The sequence below is a fragment of the Poecilia formosa genome, unplaced genomic scaffold, assembly GCF_000485575.1.
Source record: "Poecilia formosa unplaced genomic scaffold, Poecilia_formosa-5.1.2 Scaffold71, whole genome shotgun sequence".
Lineage (NCBI taxonomy): Eukaryota > Metazoa > Chordata > Actinopteri > Cyprinodontiformes > Poeciliidae > Poecilia > Poecilia formosa.
In genome coordinates, this window is record NW_006800010.1 from 440504 (window position 1) to 454169 (window position 13666).

Here is a 13666-nt window from a genome sequence, read left to right on the forward strand (position 1 = left end):
AAAAAAATAAACAAATTCCAGATGCCTAAAGTTTTTAGTTTTTTTCTATCATTTTCGACAATACGGTCTGTCAAATATAAAAGTCACCAAACAAACAAATGAAAAGTATCAAAGGCTTTCCACATTCAACACTCCCTTTGTTGGGGCCAGGCTGTTCTTTTGTGCCTCCTGCGACTATTGTGACAGGACACAGAGACTTCTAAAGGGCAAAGTTTCTTATTAAATTATTTCTGGGTGAGATGGAACAGAGGCCTGAATAGAATCATTAAAGTTCGCCCGATTATAGGAATGCATGCGCTCGCGCTGCCGTCTGCTGCGAGATGAAAAGCCGTGCGTTTTCATGCCCCCCTACTTCACTCCCCTTCAGAACCTTTAACTCGGCGTGAAAAGATATGACATCAGTCCTGGCAAAAAACACAAGTGCGAGAAATGAACGATACCATTGTGGCTCCCGGAACATCAATCATGCTCAATACTTTTGGGGAAAAAAACAATGCAGTTTTGTTTGCGTTTCAGAGGTGACAAACAGCACTTGTGACTGGCTTAACACTGTCGATTCCCATTACTCAAAACCCGAAGCAAATCACAGTTAAACTGTGGCCCTGTTGCTAGGCAGCTGAGTTCTCTTGACATGGTGGTTAGTTTTTCTTTCATTGCTTGACAAGAGCGGAGTGAAAGGAGTTTTGAAAAACTTGCTTAAGGCGCTCAGAGGAAAGGGATAATTGGAGTCTGCGGATTGTATAGCGGCCCTTGTGTGGAAACTTCCTGAGCGGGAGACAGAGAGAGTTGGATGCAACAAAATTTTAACTCTTGTACACAAACTTGACCCCGGGTCTGCCGAAAGGGGGCTTTTCCACACTTCATTTGCAGAGTGTTTGCCCCAGTGTGGCCCAAAGGTCCGGTGTCAACTCTACAGGCACAATTGAAAAAAAAAACAAAAAAAACTGGAATGCTGCTGCACAACAAGCTGATATGGTTCCAATTGGATTTTAAAGTGCAGCTAATGTCTTATAAAGTCAAAAAATAGGTGTCCTGGGAATAGTAAGAAATGCACAGGTCATAGCTAAGATTTTGCACAAAACATTATCAAGTGAGGTCATCGAGACACTGTGGCTGCAGTCAATTTCATCAGCACGTCTCTTGAAATATAGAACAAACTCGTTAAGCAAACAATGAGGAGGGGTTTATGCCTTTAATGACCCACGGAGGAGCCCAGCCGGTGAAAATGCACACCCATTTTGAGAGGGAACCAATTAATGCTGGATTAACATTCATGGTTATTTACAGTTGCCTTTGTGCTTGTTTCTGCTTTCCGATTTGAGCAAGAGAGAGAGGGAGAGAGAGGGACAGAGAGCGGGGAGGAGGGAAGGTGGGGGGTGAGGCGGGAGGTGGGGTTTTACGGAGGGGACTTGGAGAATGGGGGGTTGTTTGGACGCGAGAGGTGCAGTGAGGTGGCTGGGTCCATTGTGAGGACACCACCTCTCTCATTATGCCCTCTCAATCAGCACTCCTGCTCACAGGAAGCCCCTGTAAAGCCCATCTGCCATAGCTAATCTACAGGCAGCCTCTCGCTTGCGTCTGGGCCCGCTACCCTCAGTTGCATTATTCCCAGATCCAAGGCTTCGCCAGGGATCAGCCAAAGCCCATTAAAGTAAATAATAGCCAGAAATGACAGGCTTAGCACGGATTGGGGAGGAAGTTGAAGACCAGTTTGAGCTCTGAGCTCTGATTAATAGAGAAAAGCATTTTTTTTGGGGGGGGAGCAGGGGTTAGATGGTGAAAGTGACGGGAAAGCAGGAGGGAGAAAGAATGAAGGGAAAAATGACCTTAGTGTGGTGAAAAGAATTTTTCAACCGGTGTAGTTTTATTTTATTTTATTTTTTTTCCAACGAGAGTAGTTGTAGTTCACAATCTAAAACATTAACAATCCTTGAGGTATTGTTGCTTTGACGAAGCTCCAGCACAATAGAGTGAAATGGGGGTTATAGGTGGAAATGATGTGGTATGTCTAAGAAGAGACTGGCAAAAGTCATTCATAATATTAACTAAAGTTAGCTTTAGGAAACAAATACAACACAATACTTTTTTTTTTGAGAGAGTGCTGGTCAAAAATAACACCTATCTTCATAATTTCTATGTGTCCTGGTAAAATAAGAAGCCCAGTGCTGCCAGCAGCTAAACAGGCTTGATTAAACTGAAAACATCAGTATATCAGAAAACCAATCTCAGTTCGCAAGGAGCAAAAACTACAGAGAAGACATAATATTGGATAGTTAACTTTGAAATGCTGTTTAAGCCTGAAACGTCAACATATTTAGATTTGAACAGTGGCAGCAAGTCCACAAATGCTGCCTTGGGTACGACCCTCCTTCTGCTCCCAAGAACGAGACAAAATGTTTAACCTCTTAACTTTTTTTTTTTTTTTTTAAAGATCTCTTTATACCACCTCATACAAAACATCTGTTTGTGTTTTTGTATTACTCTCTTCACAATTTTCTCTACAACATTGTTATTTGTAGTGGAAGCAAGCATGTTGGCCACTTTCAAAAGGCTGCTTCGTCATGGTCGGCTTGAGGTTAAACAATTAAACTGCTCCACGGAGGCGAGTTAGTGTCAAGTTAGGAATGGAGACCAATGGTTAAGTTAGTCAAAAAGGACCAAAAGGGGTGTGCCGTCAAATCTGGTTAATACCTAACTGACCTGTTGACACCCTCCGACTTCTCAGCGAACACAAACACTAACTAGATGCTATTTTACCTCCAATTCACACTTAAGGACATCTCGTCAGGAAGTTTCACTTTCCTTTTAGATGCTTTTTAGTTCGTTAGAGGAGTACGTCTGGGTTTACCTGTTTATCGCTTGGAGAAAAGCTTCCTCCACCGTGTGCATGAGTTCAGGCTCGGATTTAACTCGATGTGTCACTGGGCCGACAAGTGGAGACGGCCCGAGCGAGATTATGTGGAGCAGTTCCACCTCTGCTTAACTACTGTAAAAATTGCTTATAGGCCTGTGAAGGAATTGGAATGTGTTTAGGACGCGACTGATCGGGCTCGGGCTGCTTCTGTCGGATTCCTCTGATTGGACGGGAAGCCCTCAGCTGAGCTGGGAGCTGCAGGAAAAAACAGGTTAGTGCCGCATGAGAGGTGCGCTTGCGCTTCTCTCTGAGTGTCACCTATTGATCTATCAGTTACCTGGATCTTCAAAAACAATGAGGAGGGAGGGGGAAGGAATACAACGCTGAGAAGTCTACTTCAGAGGTGTAATGAAGAATTTAAGATCCTCCGAATTTATTATTGACAGGCCTGTAAAAAGATATGATGCATCGAAACCGACAAGGCCTCTGGGGAAACACTTAAGGTTTCTTAAAGAAGTGTTTAATGGTATTGATTTTTATTGTTCAGTGAGCAGCATGGAGCCTTTGACTGTTTTATTGAACGGATTTAGGCACATGCTTTTAAACACAGAAAGGAAGAAGACTTTTCAGTTCGCAGATTAAATCCATCAAACAATACGTGCATTGAATTTTAATAAGCTTGCTGACTATACCATGTCGCAAACAGCTGCGCTCGCATTCAGCTGCTTGTTTTACAGTGGCAGCTTCCCCTGAATTGCCTCTTATGTCATCGTCCCGCATGTAGGATGGGGTTTGTGTGCCACTGATGCGACAGATGTGTTAGGACCTCAGCAGCCAGCAGAGGCCTCTCATGTCTTGCTCAACCCCAGAGACAATAAAATGGAGATTTTTATTTTTTATTTTTTTGGTGTGATACAATGCAAGATATTTTACAATTTTGATACAATGCAAGATATTTTACAATTTCCAGCCAAATATCTTCAAAAGACATAGTGCTTTAGTGGGCTTGTGTAATGTGTGGTTTCAGGAATAAAAGTAATTGTCACCCTCCTCTTTTGGTTTAATGTTTGCAGCCACATCGCAGCTCTTCACTCGGCCTGATCTTTGTTCTTCGGCAGACTGAATGCTCATCTTAAATGAACTGTGCTCTCCTGTTGTTGCCACAAAAGTGCCACTGTGTGGTGTCAACCCAGGCTTTCTTCCCAGGAGACAGCGTGATTTCTATATCCGTTGTCATGGAGATGTGGCGAGGAGGGAGGAAAATGGAGCTCTAACCTCTGGCTTTAGCTGCGGCTCCCAGGCCAGACGGTTCACTTGAGGATAGCAGGAAACTGCTCTGCCTGTTTGTTCGTCTGGTGCCAATGGCAGTACTTGAAAATGTGAAAAAGAGACATTGTGGGATTGTCTGTTGGTCACCATTACATGGGGGAGTTACACTCAACTGATCATCCCTGGTAAGTATATGTATAAAGCCTTAAAATAAAATCACATCTTACCACAGTAGCCTGGAATTTATTCTTTTTAAAAAATCAATAATTTATTCATCTTGGGTAAAATATCATTTTCCCTTTAATTGAATGACAAAGATAAACTTCTTGTTGTATCTTTTTGTTTCACAACATAAAAGATTTTTACTAATGAAAGTACAAATTTTTAAAGTCTGCTAAGAATGATGTTACAACAAAGCAAATTCATCCAGATCTAAATACATGCGCCACACATACTGATAATTTTATTTATTAGCTTTTTTATTAAACCCTATGGCGTATTTAGCTAACAGCTAACTTAAATGACTAATTTAAGTTGTTATAAAAAATGGTAAATGTACCAGAAAAGTGAATATCTATTTCTACATTCTTCTATGCAGTATTAAAAGTATGGCATTTGGTTTGCATATTTTAAAATTAATGAAAAAAACAACTTATATATATACTTTATTTTTTTTTATTTTTTTTTTCTAACTGCAATTCTTGTTTTCCTCCCTCATCAAGAATATGATTTTTTTCTCTTTCTTCTCATATTTTAACCTTATTCCAGGTATTCAACAATTCAAGCCATTGCTACCGCCTTGTTTTTCCAAGGCGGTAGCAATGGCAATCTGACGTCTCCACAAGTCAGATTTTATGAGTTCCCTTGCCTTCTACATTTGCCTTACTTCAGTATCCTTGAAGTAAGGCAAATGTAGACACAGCCAGACTTTATTGTTTTAAAAGACATATTGTTGATTTTGGAAATAATTTTTATTGAAATGAAAAATTCTGAAATATTTGCAGATTTACTATTTTTTTCCTCTCTATTATTGTTTCTTCCCTAGATGGGAGTGTATAAGCTCTGCTCTCCCCTGATTTATACTACTTAAAGCAGGAAAGCAACTCCCATCCCTTCATCTGTCAACTGAAGGGACAACCTTTCAAAACCTTGCCGTACCTTGACACTGGTAATCACCCCGTGCCCAGCTATCGGTCACTTTGCTGGACAAGGACTGGTATTTATCTTGCCATGAGAAACAATAAGCAGGATGGTAAGGGAGGTTAAATAAAACCCCAAACCTCACTGCTTGACAAGTGCAGCAAAGAGTGGTATCTTAGGGTTTCCATAACAACCATTAAACGCTATCTACATTACACCCACTTATTTGAGTGTGATGCTAGGGTTACCTAAGCTAAATGGGAATTTAACTGGAACACAGAATGCTGATCTTCTCAAGTGAATCTAAGATCTTCTTTTTATACCAACAACCTGCAAAAAAAAAAAAAAAAAAGAATACATGGAAAAGCAGCTCACGTCCTTTGTCAAGTGCAGTGAATCTGTGTTGTTGTGGGTGTATTTCTCCTCCAACAGCCCCAGGAACGTTACTAGAAGGCATCTGACATCATAAGCTCTGCAAAACCAAGATATTTCAAATAAAAATATGTCGACCTCTACAAAATGAGAAATTAAGAAATAAAAATGGATCACAACTAAGTTGTTCAACTTGTCAGTGATCCAAAAAACAAGAGCAAATCAACAACGAAATTGGTGACCAGATACAAAATCAAACCTCCAAGTCATTCCAGTCCCCAAAACTAAATGGAATAGAAAACCTGTGAAGTAAATTGAAGAGAGGAGAGACTGAAAGATGACCTATGACTGTGGATGATCTACAGAGACGGTAGGAAGAGTTATAGATCAGGTTCCCCCTGTTTGTATGCCTCAGCCTTGTAAAACTTTATTTAAGTGATATTACTAATGGTAAAGATATTGACAGCAGAGGTACCAATATTTGTTTCCCCTACACAATGAATGTATTCAAATGGTCGATGATGTTTTATTAAGAAAAAAAGTTATAAAAACTAAAGGATTTGTCTCAGTAACAATAAGACAAAGGCAACGACACTTCCTACTCAAGTCCCATTAAATTTAAGCTAACATAGGTCTTCCATTTTAAAAGATCATCCTCAAACACTCTTGCCAGAGACACCTGATACTCCTTGAGCTGAAAATCAAAGGACTCTGCAATGTTTTTTATCCTAAACGGGGAAAGGAGGGGCTGAATCAAAAAGCCCGCCGCTCGGGGAGGCTGGGAGGTAACAGCAACACCAAAAAACACAAAGATACTGGCATTAATAAAATCAAGTCTGAAATGGCTCACGTTGCACTTGCCTTCTAATGACGAGGGAGTGCCATGACCAGTGGAGGGGAAGAGAACACCATTTTCTATTCATCTGGCAGCGTGCCCGGATCTCATTCAACCAAAAAGTCTTCTCAATCCAAACTTAATCCCAGTCTATTAAAAGGTGGCATTGCTTTTCCGCCTCCGTTGTTACGCTGATGAAGAGGCAGTTTATCACCAGGAAGGCAAAGGCTTAGAAGGCAAAGGCTTAGAGTTTTTTTTTTTTTTTTTTTTTTTTTTGGTGAGGGTCAAAACAAATTAGATGAATTTACATGGCTTGAATCTCTTTCCGAGTTCCAATTGTAATGAACTTAACACACAAAAAAATGGATTGATCTGGAAGAAAAATGACTATTTCTTGATGAAGAAAAGTATGCTTTGTGTTATTCTCCCCCCCTGACTCCTAGGGGGAAGGTGTGAAATCTAATAAAGCCATTCTCAGGAGGGGTGTCTTTGATCAGAGATTCTCTAAACAAGCAGCATGTCCCACGAGAACACGCGATCTATATGCTTCAACATGTGCTATCTTTACATCTCGACTCCTGCTCCCAATAAAACAGAGCTGTCGTATTGGAAACAGCTGAAGCATTTCAATTTCAGCCCCGGGGCAATGTTCAGTCTTCAAAGAAGCATTGAGATGCTCCGTATGTCGAGTTATTTTCTGTAAATTGTGTCTGTTTTCCAGCCTGCCTCGGAAAGGTGCAAATGCATTGTTTGGCAGAAAACATGATGGGAGAATAAATACGTACATTATGATCATGTCGAAAAGAGAAACCGCGCTTGACAAACTCCTCATTTGCTTTAGGTTTAACCCGATTCAGTCGCTGCCCGCTGTGGAGCGTACAAGCACGTGTCGTATTTAAAAGGCTTAAGTAACAACACTGAGCATGCAGAGTGTTCACTTCAATTCTGTTGGACAGTACGGACTTAAAACTTTATAAAAGTAGTGTTTTATATTGGTTTTGTTTTTATTTACTTCAATATAAACCTAGAACTATGATCGATCATTTTCGCCATAATTTCGTGCGCATTTTTCGCATTTGCGGCTCATTCAGTGAATGTTTTGTGACCAGGCAGAAAATGGATGTATACATATATATATGAGAGACAGAATATTCTGTGGCTTGTGACCTTCTGGTCTAAAAATGTTAAATGTCTGTTTCTGCTCACATCACCAACTAAATTAAATTTGTAACAATTGGAAATATAACTTTAAGAGCAGGCCAGTAATCCCAAACACACAAATAAAAACTGGGGTCAGAATTAATAAACTAGGATTAGGCTGACCAGAAGAGCGGTTAAATATCGGAACGGTTAGGATAAATAACAGAACGGTTAGGATAAAAACTAGTGGAAGACAAATAACCAAATATTGGAACAGAATGGACATGCATGTGTATCTGTGTCCGTTTGAACAATTGTTGCCATGTTAGAAAGGAATGGAGGATCAAATCCTCTGCATCATTTCTGTCTGTTTATCGCTGGCAGGGAAGCAAATGTGATGGGAAATTCCCTTATCTCTGGTTTTTCCCATGAGGTATTCAGACTTTCAAAGCTTCCTGTAATCCTTTAGTGTTTGGAGTCAGATTTTTAGTTTCAGCTATTCGTCATCATTTCCTTATTTTTAAGTACAAGTGTGAATGAATGCAACGACCTGGCCAGGTTTTACGTTGCTTCTCACCCAGTGATCAAGTCACCCTGCACTCTACACAGACAAGCACTGAATGGATGGATAAAACAAATGCAGTTAACACATTACATCAACATTCTAATCAGGACATTTTGATCTTTATGGACCACAGAAAGAGGCTGGAATCTGCTTTATGAAAAATATTTTGACTTTCTGAAGCACCATTGAGCCAGACGTTTATCAGAAATGATCGTGTTGCATTGAGTTAGACTGTAACATCCAAAGCATTTTATTACTGTAGAAAATAAATTGAATTTCCATAACTCAAGAAATATAAATGTCACATAATTTTTACAGTAGCAAAATATATAAAATACAGGGATTTATTGTGAAAACCTTTCAAATTACACATTCTTATTAATACATACTGTAATATTGTCAGATGTCAATTACCCTATATGGACAGCACTAATTACAAATTGCTGATATTTACAATGTGAAACAGCTAACTAGACTGTTTCACATTGTAACCTAACCCTAATAGAACCAATACCAATAAAACCAATAAAGGAAATAAGAAAAGAAAATTCATGTTTATTTCAACCTATTGTGTAAAGCCTAATTCTAGTGTGTTTACTTTAAACCCAATTGTGTGACGTGTTCCCCAATGTTTATTTGAAGTCAAGTTGACAGAGCAGTCTGGGGAATGTCAGTGTGGTGGTGAGTTGGAACTTGGAGGGGGTGGTGGAGCGTGCATCAATGACTCCCTGGACGTCTCAGTTCCCTCACCTAACCCTAACATCTTTTAGTAGATATTTAGTCAACAGATTTTTAATGAAACATTTTTGAGAAACCAATTATTCAAAACCGTTCTCTGTTGTTGATAATCCCCAGAAGCAGCAGGTTGTAGTGGACACTCCGCATCAAAACAGGCAGCAGAACAAAAACGGTCTCCATATTTGTAGCCATCCTGTTTTCATGATCTGTGCTGCTCGTCTCCTAATTGTCAGATATTTTCCAGCACAGTGAAGCCAGACACTTATCCAGGAGGCTTTTCCGAATTAATACATACAAAATTGTGTCAGCAAAAGGACTAAGACAACCACCAGCATAACCCACAGCATAGGGAATACAGGACAAATTCCATTTCAATGCTTCAATGTCATACAGCAGCAAAAAGATGACAGGCAGATAAAGCAGAGTGTAATTAATCAGCAACACAACCTGAATGGCTGCGATTCGTCGTTTTTCATCTGCTGGGACACTGAGAGCTCCAGAGAGAGCTTTGATAGTCCCAACCAGGAAGAAGATGAACAGGGGAACGGGAAGGAGGAGAAAAACTATGAAGAAGATGCTAGCCATCTCATACTCCTTAATCCCATAACCAAGTACTGGATGAAGAAAAGGAAGTACCCAGACCACAATGCAGACCACCACATATGTCTTGATGTTTCTCCTGAATCTGTACCACAGCGGCTTGGCAACAACCAGATACCTGCAATAACAGATGGAGATGTTTAGTCTTATTAAGAACAGACTGATGTGATTATATGAGACAGTAGAGGAGTAAACATGGAAACACACCTTTCACAGGAGATACACACCATGAATCCAACACTGGCCATTATACCAAAATATACAATTTTCATGTATGTGAAATCAGCTTCACTGAGTCTAGTAAAATCTATTGGGATTCTGATGCCGAGCTGAATGAGATCAGAAACGAGGAGGTTGATGACATAAACTGGAGCATCCAGACCCTTTTTCACCTGAGAGAAAAACAAGAGAAAAAATATTGATGACATGAAAATATTCTTTACATGTAGGATGTTGCCTGTTCCACATATTTTAGTAATTTCTAAGGACAAGACAGACTTCAACCTGAGACAATAGAGAACCACTGATTAAGTCGCAGACTGATAGTCAAATATCTCATTCATTATAAATTAATAGGTTAAAATTATGCTGTACTCACCTGAAAAACAATTGCAATCATCACTATAAAAATTAGAGGAAGTCCAATGCCGATGGTGATCCAATTCATCCAGTTTAATATGTTTCCAGCCAAAGGATCTAATGTGACATTACCCATTTTACAGTGGGACTCGTCACTGTGATTGGATCCGTTTCCCCATGATGTATCGTTGGAGTTCAACTCTTCCATCCTTCAGTGTTGAACCAGAAATTTGATGACAGGAGTAACTGTAAACAGAAATGATAGTAAATGTGCAAATCATGTGTAATTGTTGCTTTAGCATAAGCAGTAAATCCTAACATTTACAATCATATCTGACATCAAAATATACTGGTAAAATGGACAATTTATCCAGCATAGAGTCCTTATATATCTATATTCACCTCTCCAATCTGAGAAAGCCTTTCTGTGTTTTACAGTTCTGCTACTCTAAGGGCCATGTTTCTATTCAGGTTCTATTCTGAAAGTCAGAACCAGATATTTAATAAAAAGACTGTGAGAAGTTAAATCAGACCAAATCTTTCTTGTTTTAGGTTAATTAGAATTACCAAAATTATTTATATTTGCAGAATGGCAGAAAACTGAGGAAGAGCGTTTTTTAGAGATTTTTTTTTAATATCCTTGAATTCAAAAGTTTACATATATTTGGTCAGTATCGGGTATAATTGTCTTTTAAACTACATGACCTGGGTCAAACCTTTTGGCTTTCCTTCCACAAGCATTTAACAAGTTTGCTGAAGTTCTGGTCCATTCCTCCTGACAGAACTGATGGAACTGAGTCCATTTTGTAGGACGCCTCACTCCATAGAACTGAGATTGAGACTTTGTGATGGCCACACTAAAATACTGAACTTTGTTGTCCTTAAGCCACTTTGTTACCACTTTGGCTCAGTAATTAGGGTTGCTACATTCATGCTCAGTATGAGGGATTCCTGACACGATGCAAACCACTGTTTACTGTCGCTGAGTGGAAGCTGCAAGTCGATGGCTTGATGCAATCTGCTGGGCCTCCTTAGGGTGCTTTCACACTGCAGCTTGAAGTGACCCAACTCCGATTTTTTTTTTTTCGTAATGCGACCTGTATCCGATTTTTTCATGGCAGTGTGAACAGCACAGGTCGGATTCTTTTACGAATGTGACTCATATCCGATACGTATCCGATTCAAATGCGACCTAACGTCCAGGTCGCATTCATCCGAACTTAACGTCACTGATTCTCAAATCTCACTATTCTGCGTCCTGATGCGCACAATCGGGAAGAAAAACAACAACTATGATGGATTATATGAGGATTAAGTTGTTGGACAACAACTTCAAATATGTAAGCTAAGCTCCACCGTTAGCCTCCATGTTTACTTCCGCAAACACTGAGTACTTCTTCTTTTTATGGCAGTTGACAGAACACTGAGAACGCTGACGCTATTGCGCCCTCTACTACGCATGCGGGACACTTTCAGGTCGTTTGCCCGTTCAGACAGCAGAACGCATACAGGTCGCATTTATTGGCAGTGTGAACGGTCCTGGCAAAAAAAATCGGAATTGGGTCACTTCTGGCTGCAGTGTGAACGCACCCTTAGTGAGAAAACCTTTGAAAGTAACGACTCCACCATTACCATTAGAAAGTTAGACCAAATTGGGAGACATGAAAGGAGGACAATATGGGACAAAGACACTACAATACTAAGGTTTGAGTAAAGTTTGGTTATGTGGAGTTCTTCTATAACTGACATAAAAAGTATCATCTAGGTGACCTTTGTCATAAAACTTTTGAGTGAGACCAACACAATATCTAATTATGGAAAACAGAATCAATGTTTAAAATTAAAGTAGAAGACAGTAATCAAATGTAAAAGATTATCCTCCAGTATATTATAAAAATGACCAAAAGGAGAGACAATACAAAACTACAGATTGTGGGAGATAAAACGTTTCCAACAGCTTTGTGCTTTTAGACTCGTTACAAACTCAGAGCTGCTAGTTTGAGCAGCAGAAAGTCTCTGATTCATAAGACTTTAGTTTCTCTGGGAGATGTTGATGTACCAATTATATCCAAATAAATAGTTTTCATTTGTGCTGTTATTGAAATATAGTGATTATTAGATATATGCTAATTTCTTATTTCTAGTCATTTAAAAATACTGCATGCATAGAATTAAATGTAATAATCTTTACCTTAAATATTAATCATTAATCTTGAGCGACTTCTTCAGAGCTGCATCAGAAGTTTGTTCTCTGCATCCCAAAATCTGACTATATCAGTAGCAGACATGCAAATGTTTTCAGAGATGTTATGTGGACACACCTGCTTAGGGTTTGTCCCAAACAGACATTGGTTCCTAGCTGGTTGAGTAGCACGACTCTCTTGATCCTCCTTCATTAAATGCATTTTTATTTGATGATCAAATCAAAACTGAGCATCATGTTAAAGGTAGCCCACCTTCTAAATGTCAGGGTTACTGTAGAATAAGGAGCTAATGACAAAATGCACACATATAGAAGTTCAATGGATTCTGCAGCTTTGATGTGAACATATTTTGATCTCTAGTTACTGTATTATGTTCACCAATGGCTATTTATAGATTTTTGAAAACTCTGTTGTCCTCTGAAGTTGATTGGCCTATTGTTCTTTAAATTGACATCTAGAAATGTTCTGTAGGATAATAAATTTAACTTCCAATTAGATACACTGCAGTTTGTTTCTAAGATCAAATATGATCAGATGTGAAATGTGAATGATGTGAGACTTTTGCAAAGAATAGTTAGTTATCCCCATTTAATTTTGTCTTTCATTCCTAAATTATAAATATAATCACAGTTAAACTTTGAAGGTTTGCAGCATTACTCCAGTATATTGCAGATGTCAGAAAATACTGAAATAATTCTATCTATATCCTTCTTTACATTTTCATTTGCATGATTCATTTCATTACATTAGAACAACACATGTATTTTGAGGAACACAGAACAAAAGTTGCTGCAGGCAGAACTCCATAATATCAGAACTCCATAATATCAGAACTCCATGTCATGCAAACTGCAGCAGCTTGGTAGAGCCTCAGGCATTGGTGCTTTACATTAAAGTATATCATGTAAATCATCTATGCATAAAAATTTCCCAAAGCCGATTATATCTACTTCCACATTTCTTTAAGACAGGACTTGTAAACAAATACAGAAGAGTACATGAAGCCCAAACAAATACTTAAACCAGAGAAACATAGAAGCCATAAAACTGGAAGCTTCTCTAATAAAAAGACATGAAAACTCAGAGTTTTAGTCATGATTGATGGAAACGTCACTGACCAGAGCGCCGTTTAGAAACCAGGACAGTAAGCTCTGAGCACAAAGCAGACGCTCTGAGAAGACTTACTGTCTGTGGGACTTAGAACAGGTGGTATGTTGAAATCCAACCCTTACTGTAGTTTATTTACATTCTTTATTTGTATCTTATATTATGTTTTTGTGTGAGTTTTGTCTGTTATTGTGCAATAGCCAGCCCCATCTAACCCTCACTTCTCATCGACTGACTATTGACCAGCTCTCCAGTTAAAGGGT

The 13666-nt window shown here is 39.1% G+C and overlaps 1 protein-coding gene across 1 annotated transcript; it reads right to left on the reverse strand.

Moving 5' to 3' along the window:
* Window positions 1–9055: 9055 nt before the first annotated feature.
* Window positions 9056–10132, reverse strand: LOC107836630 (mas-related G-protein coupled receptor member X1-like). The gene is made up of 3 exons (XM_016673141.1): window positions 10112–10132; window positions 9721–9905; window positions 9056–9631 (listed from the first exon to the last, which is right to left on the reverse strand). The coding sequence occupies exons 1-3, from the start codon at window positions 10130–10132 to the stop codon at window positions 9136–9138; spliced, it is 702 nt and encodes a 233-aa protein (XP_016528627.1). The 3' UTR covers window positions 9056–9135.
* Window positions 10133–13666: the final 3534 nt, after the last annotated feature.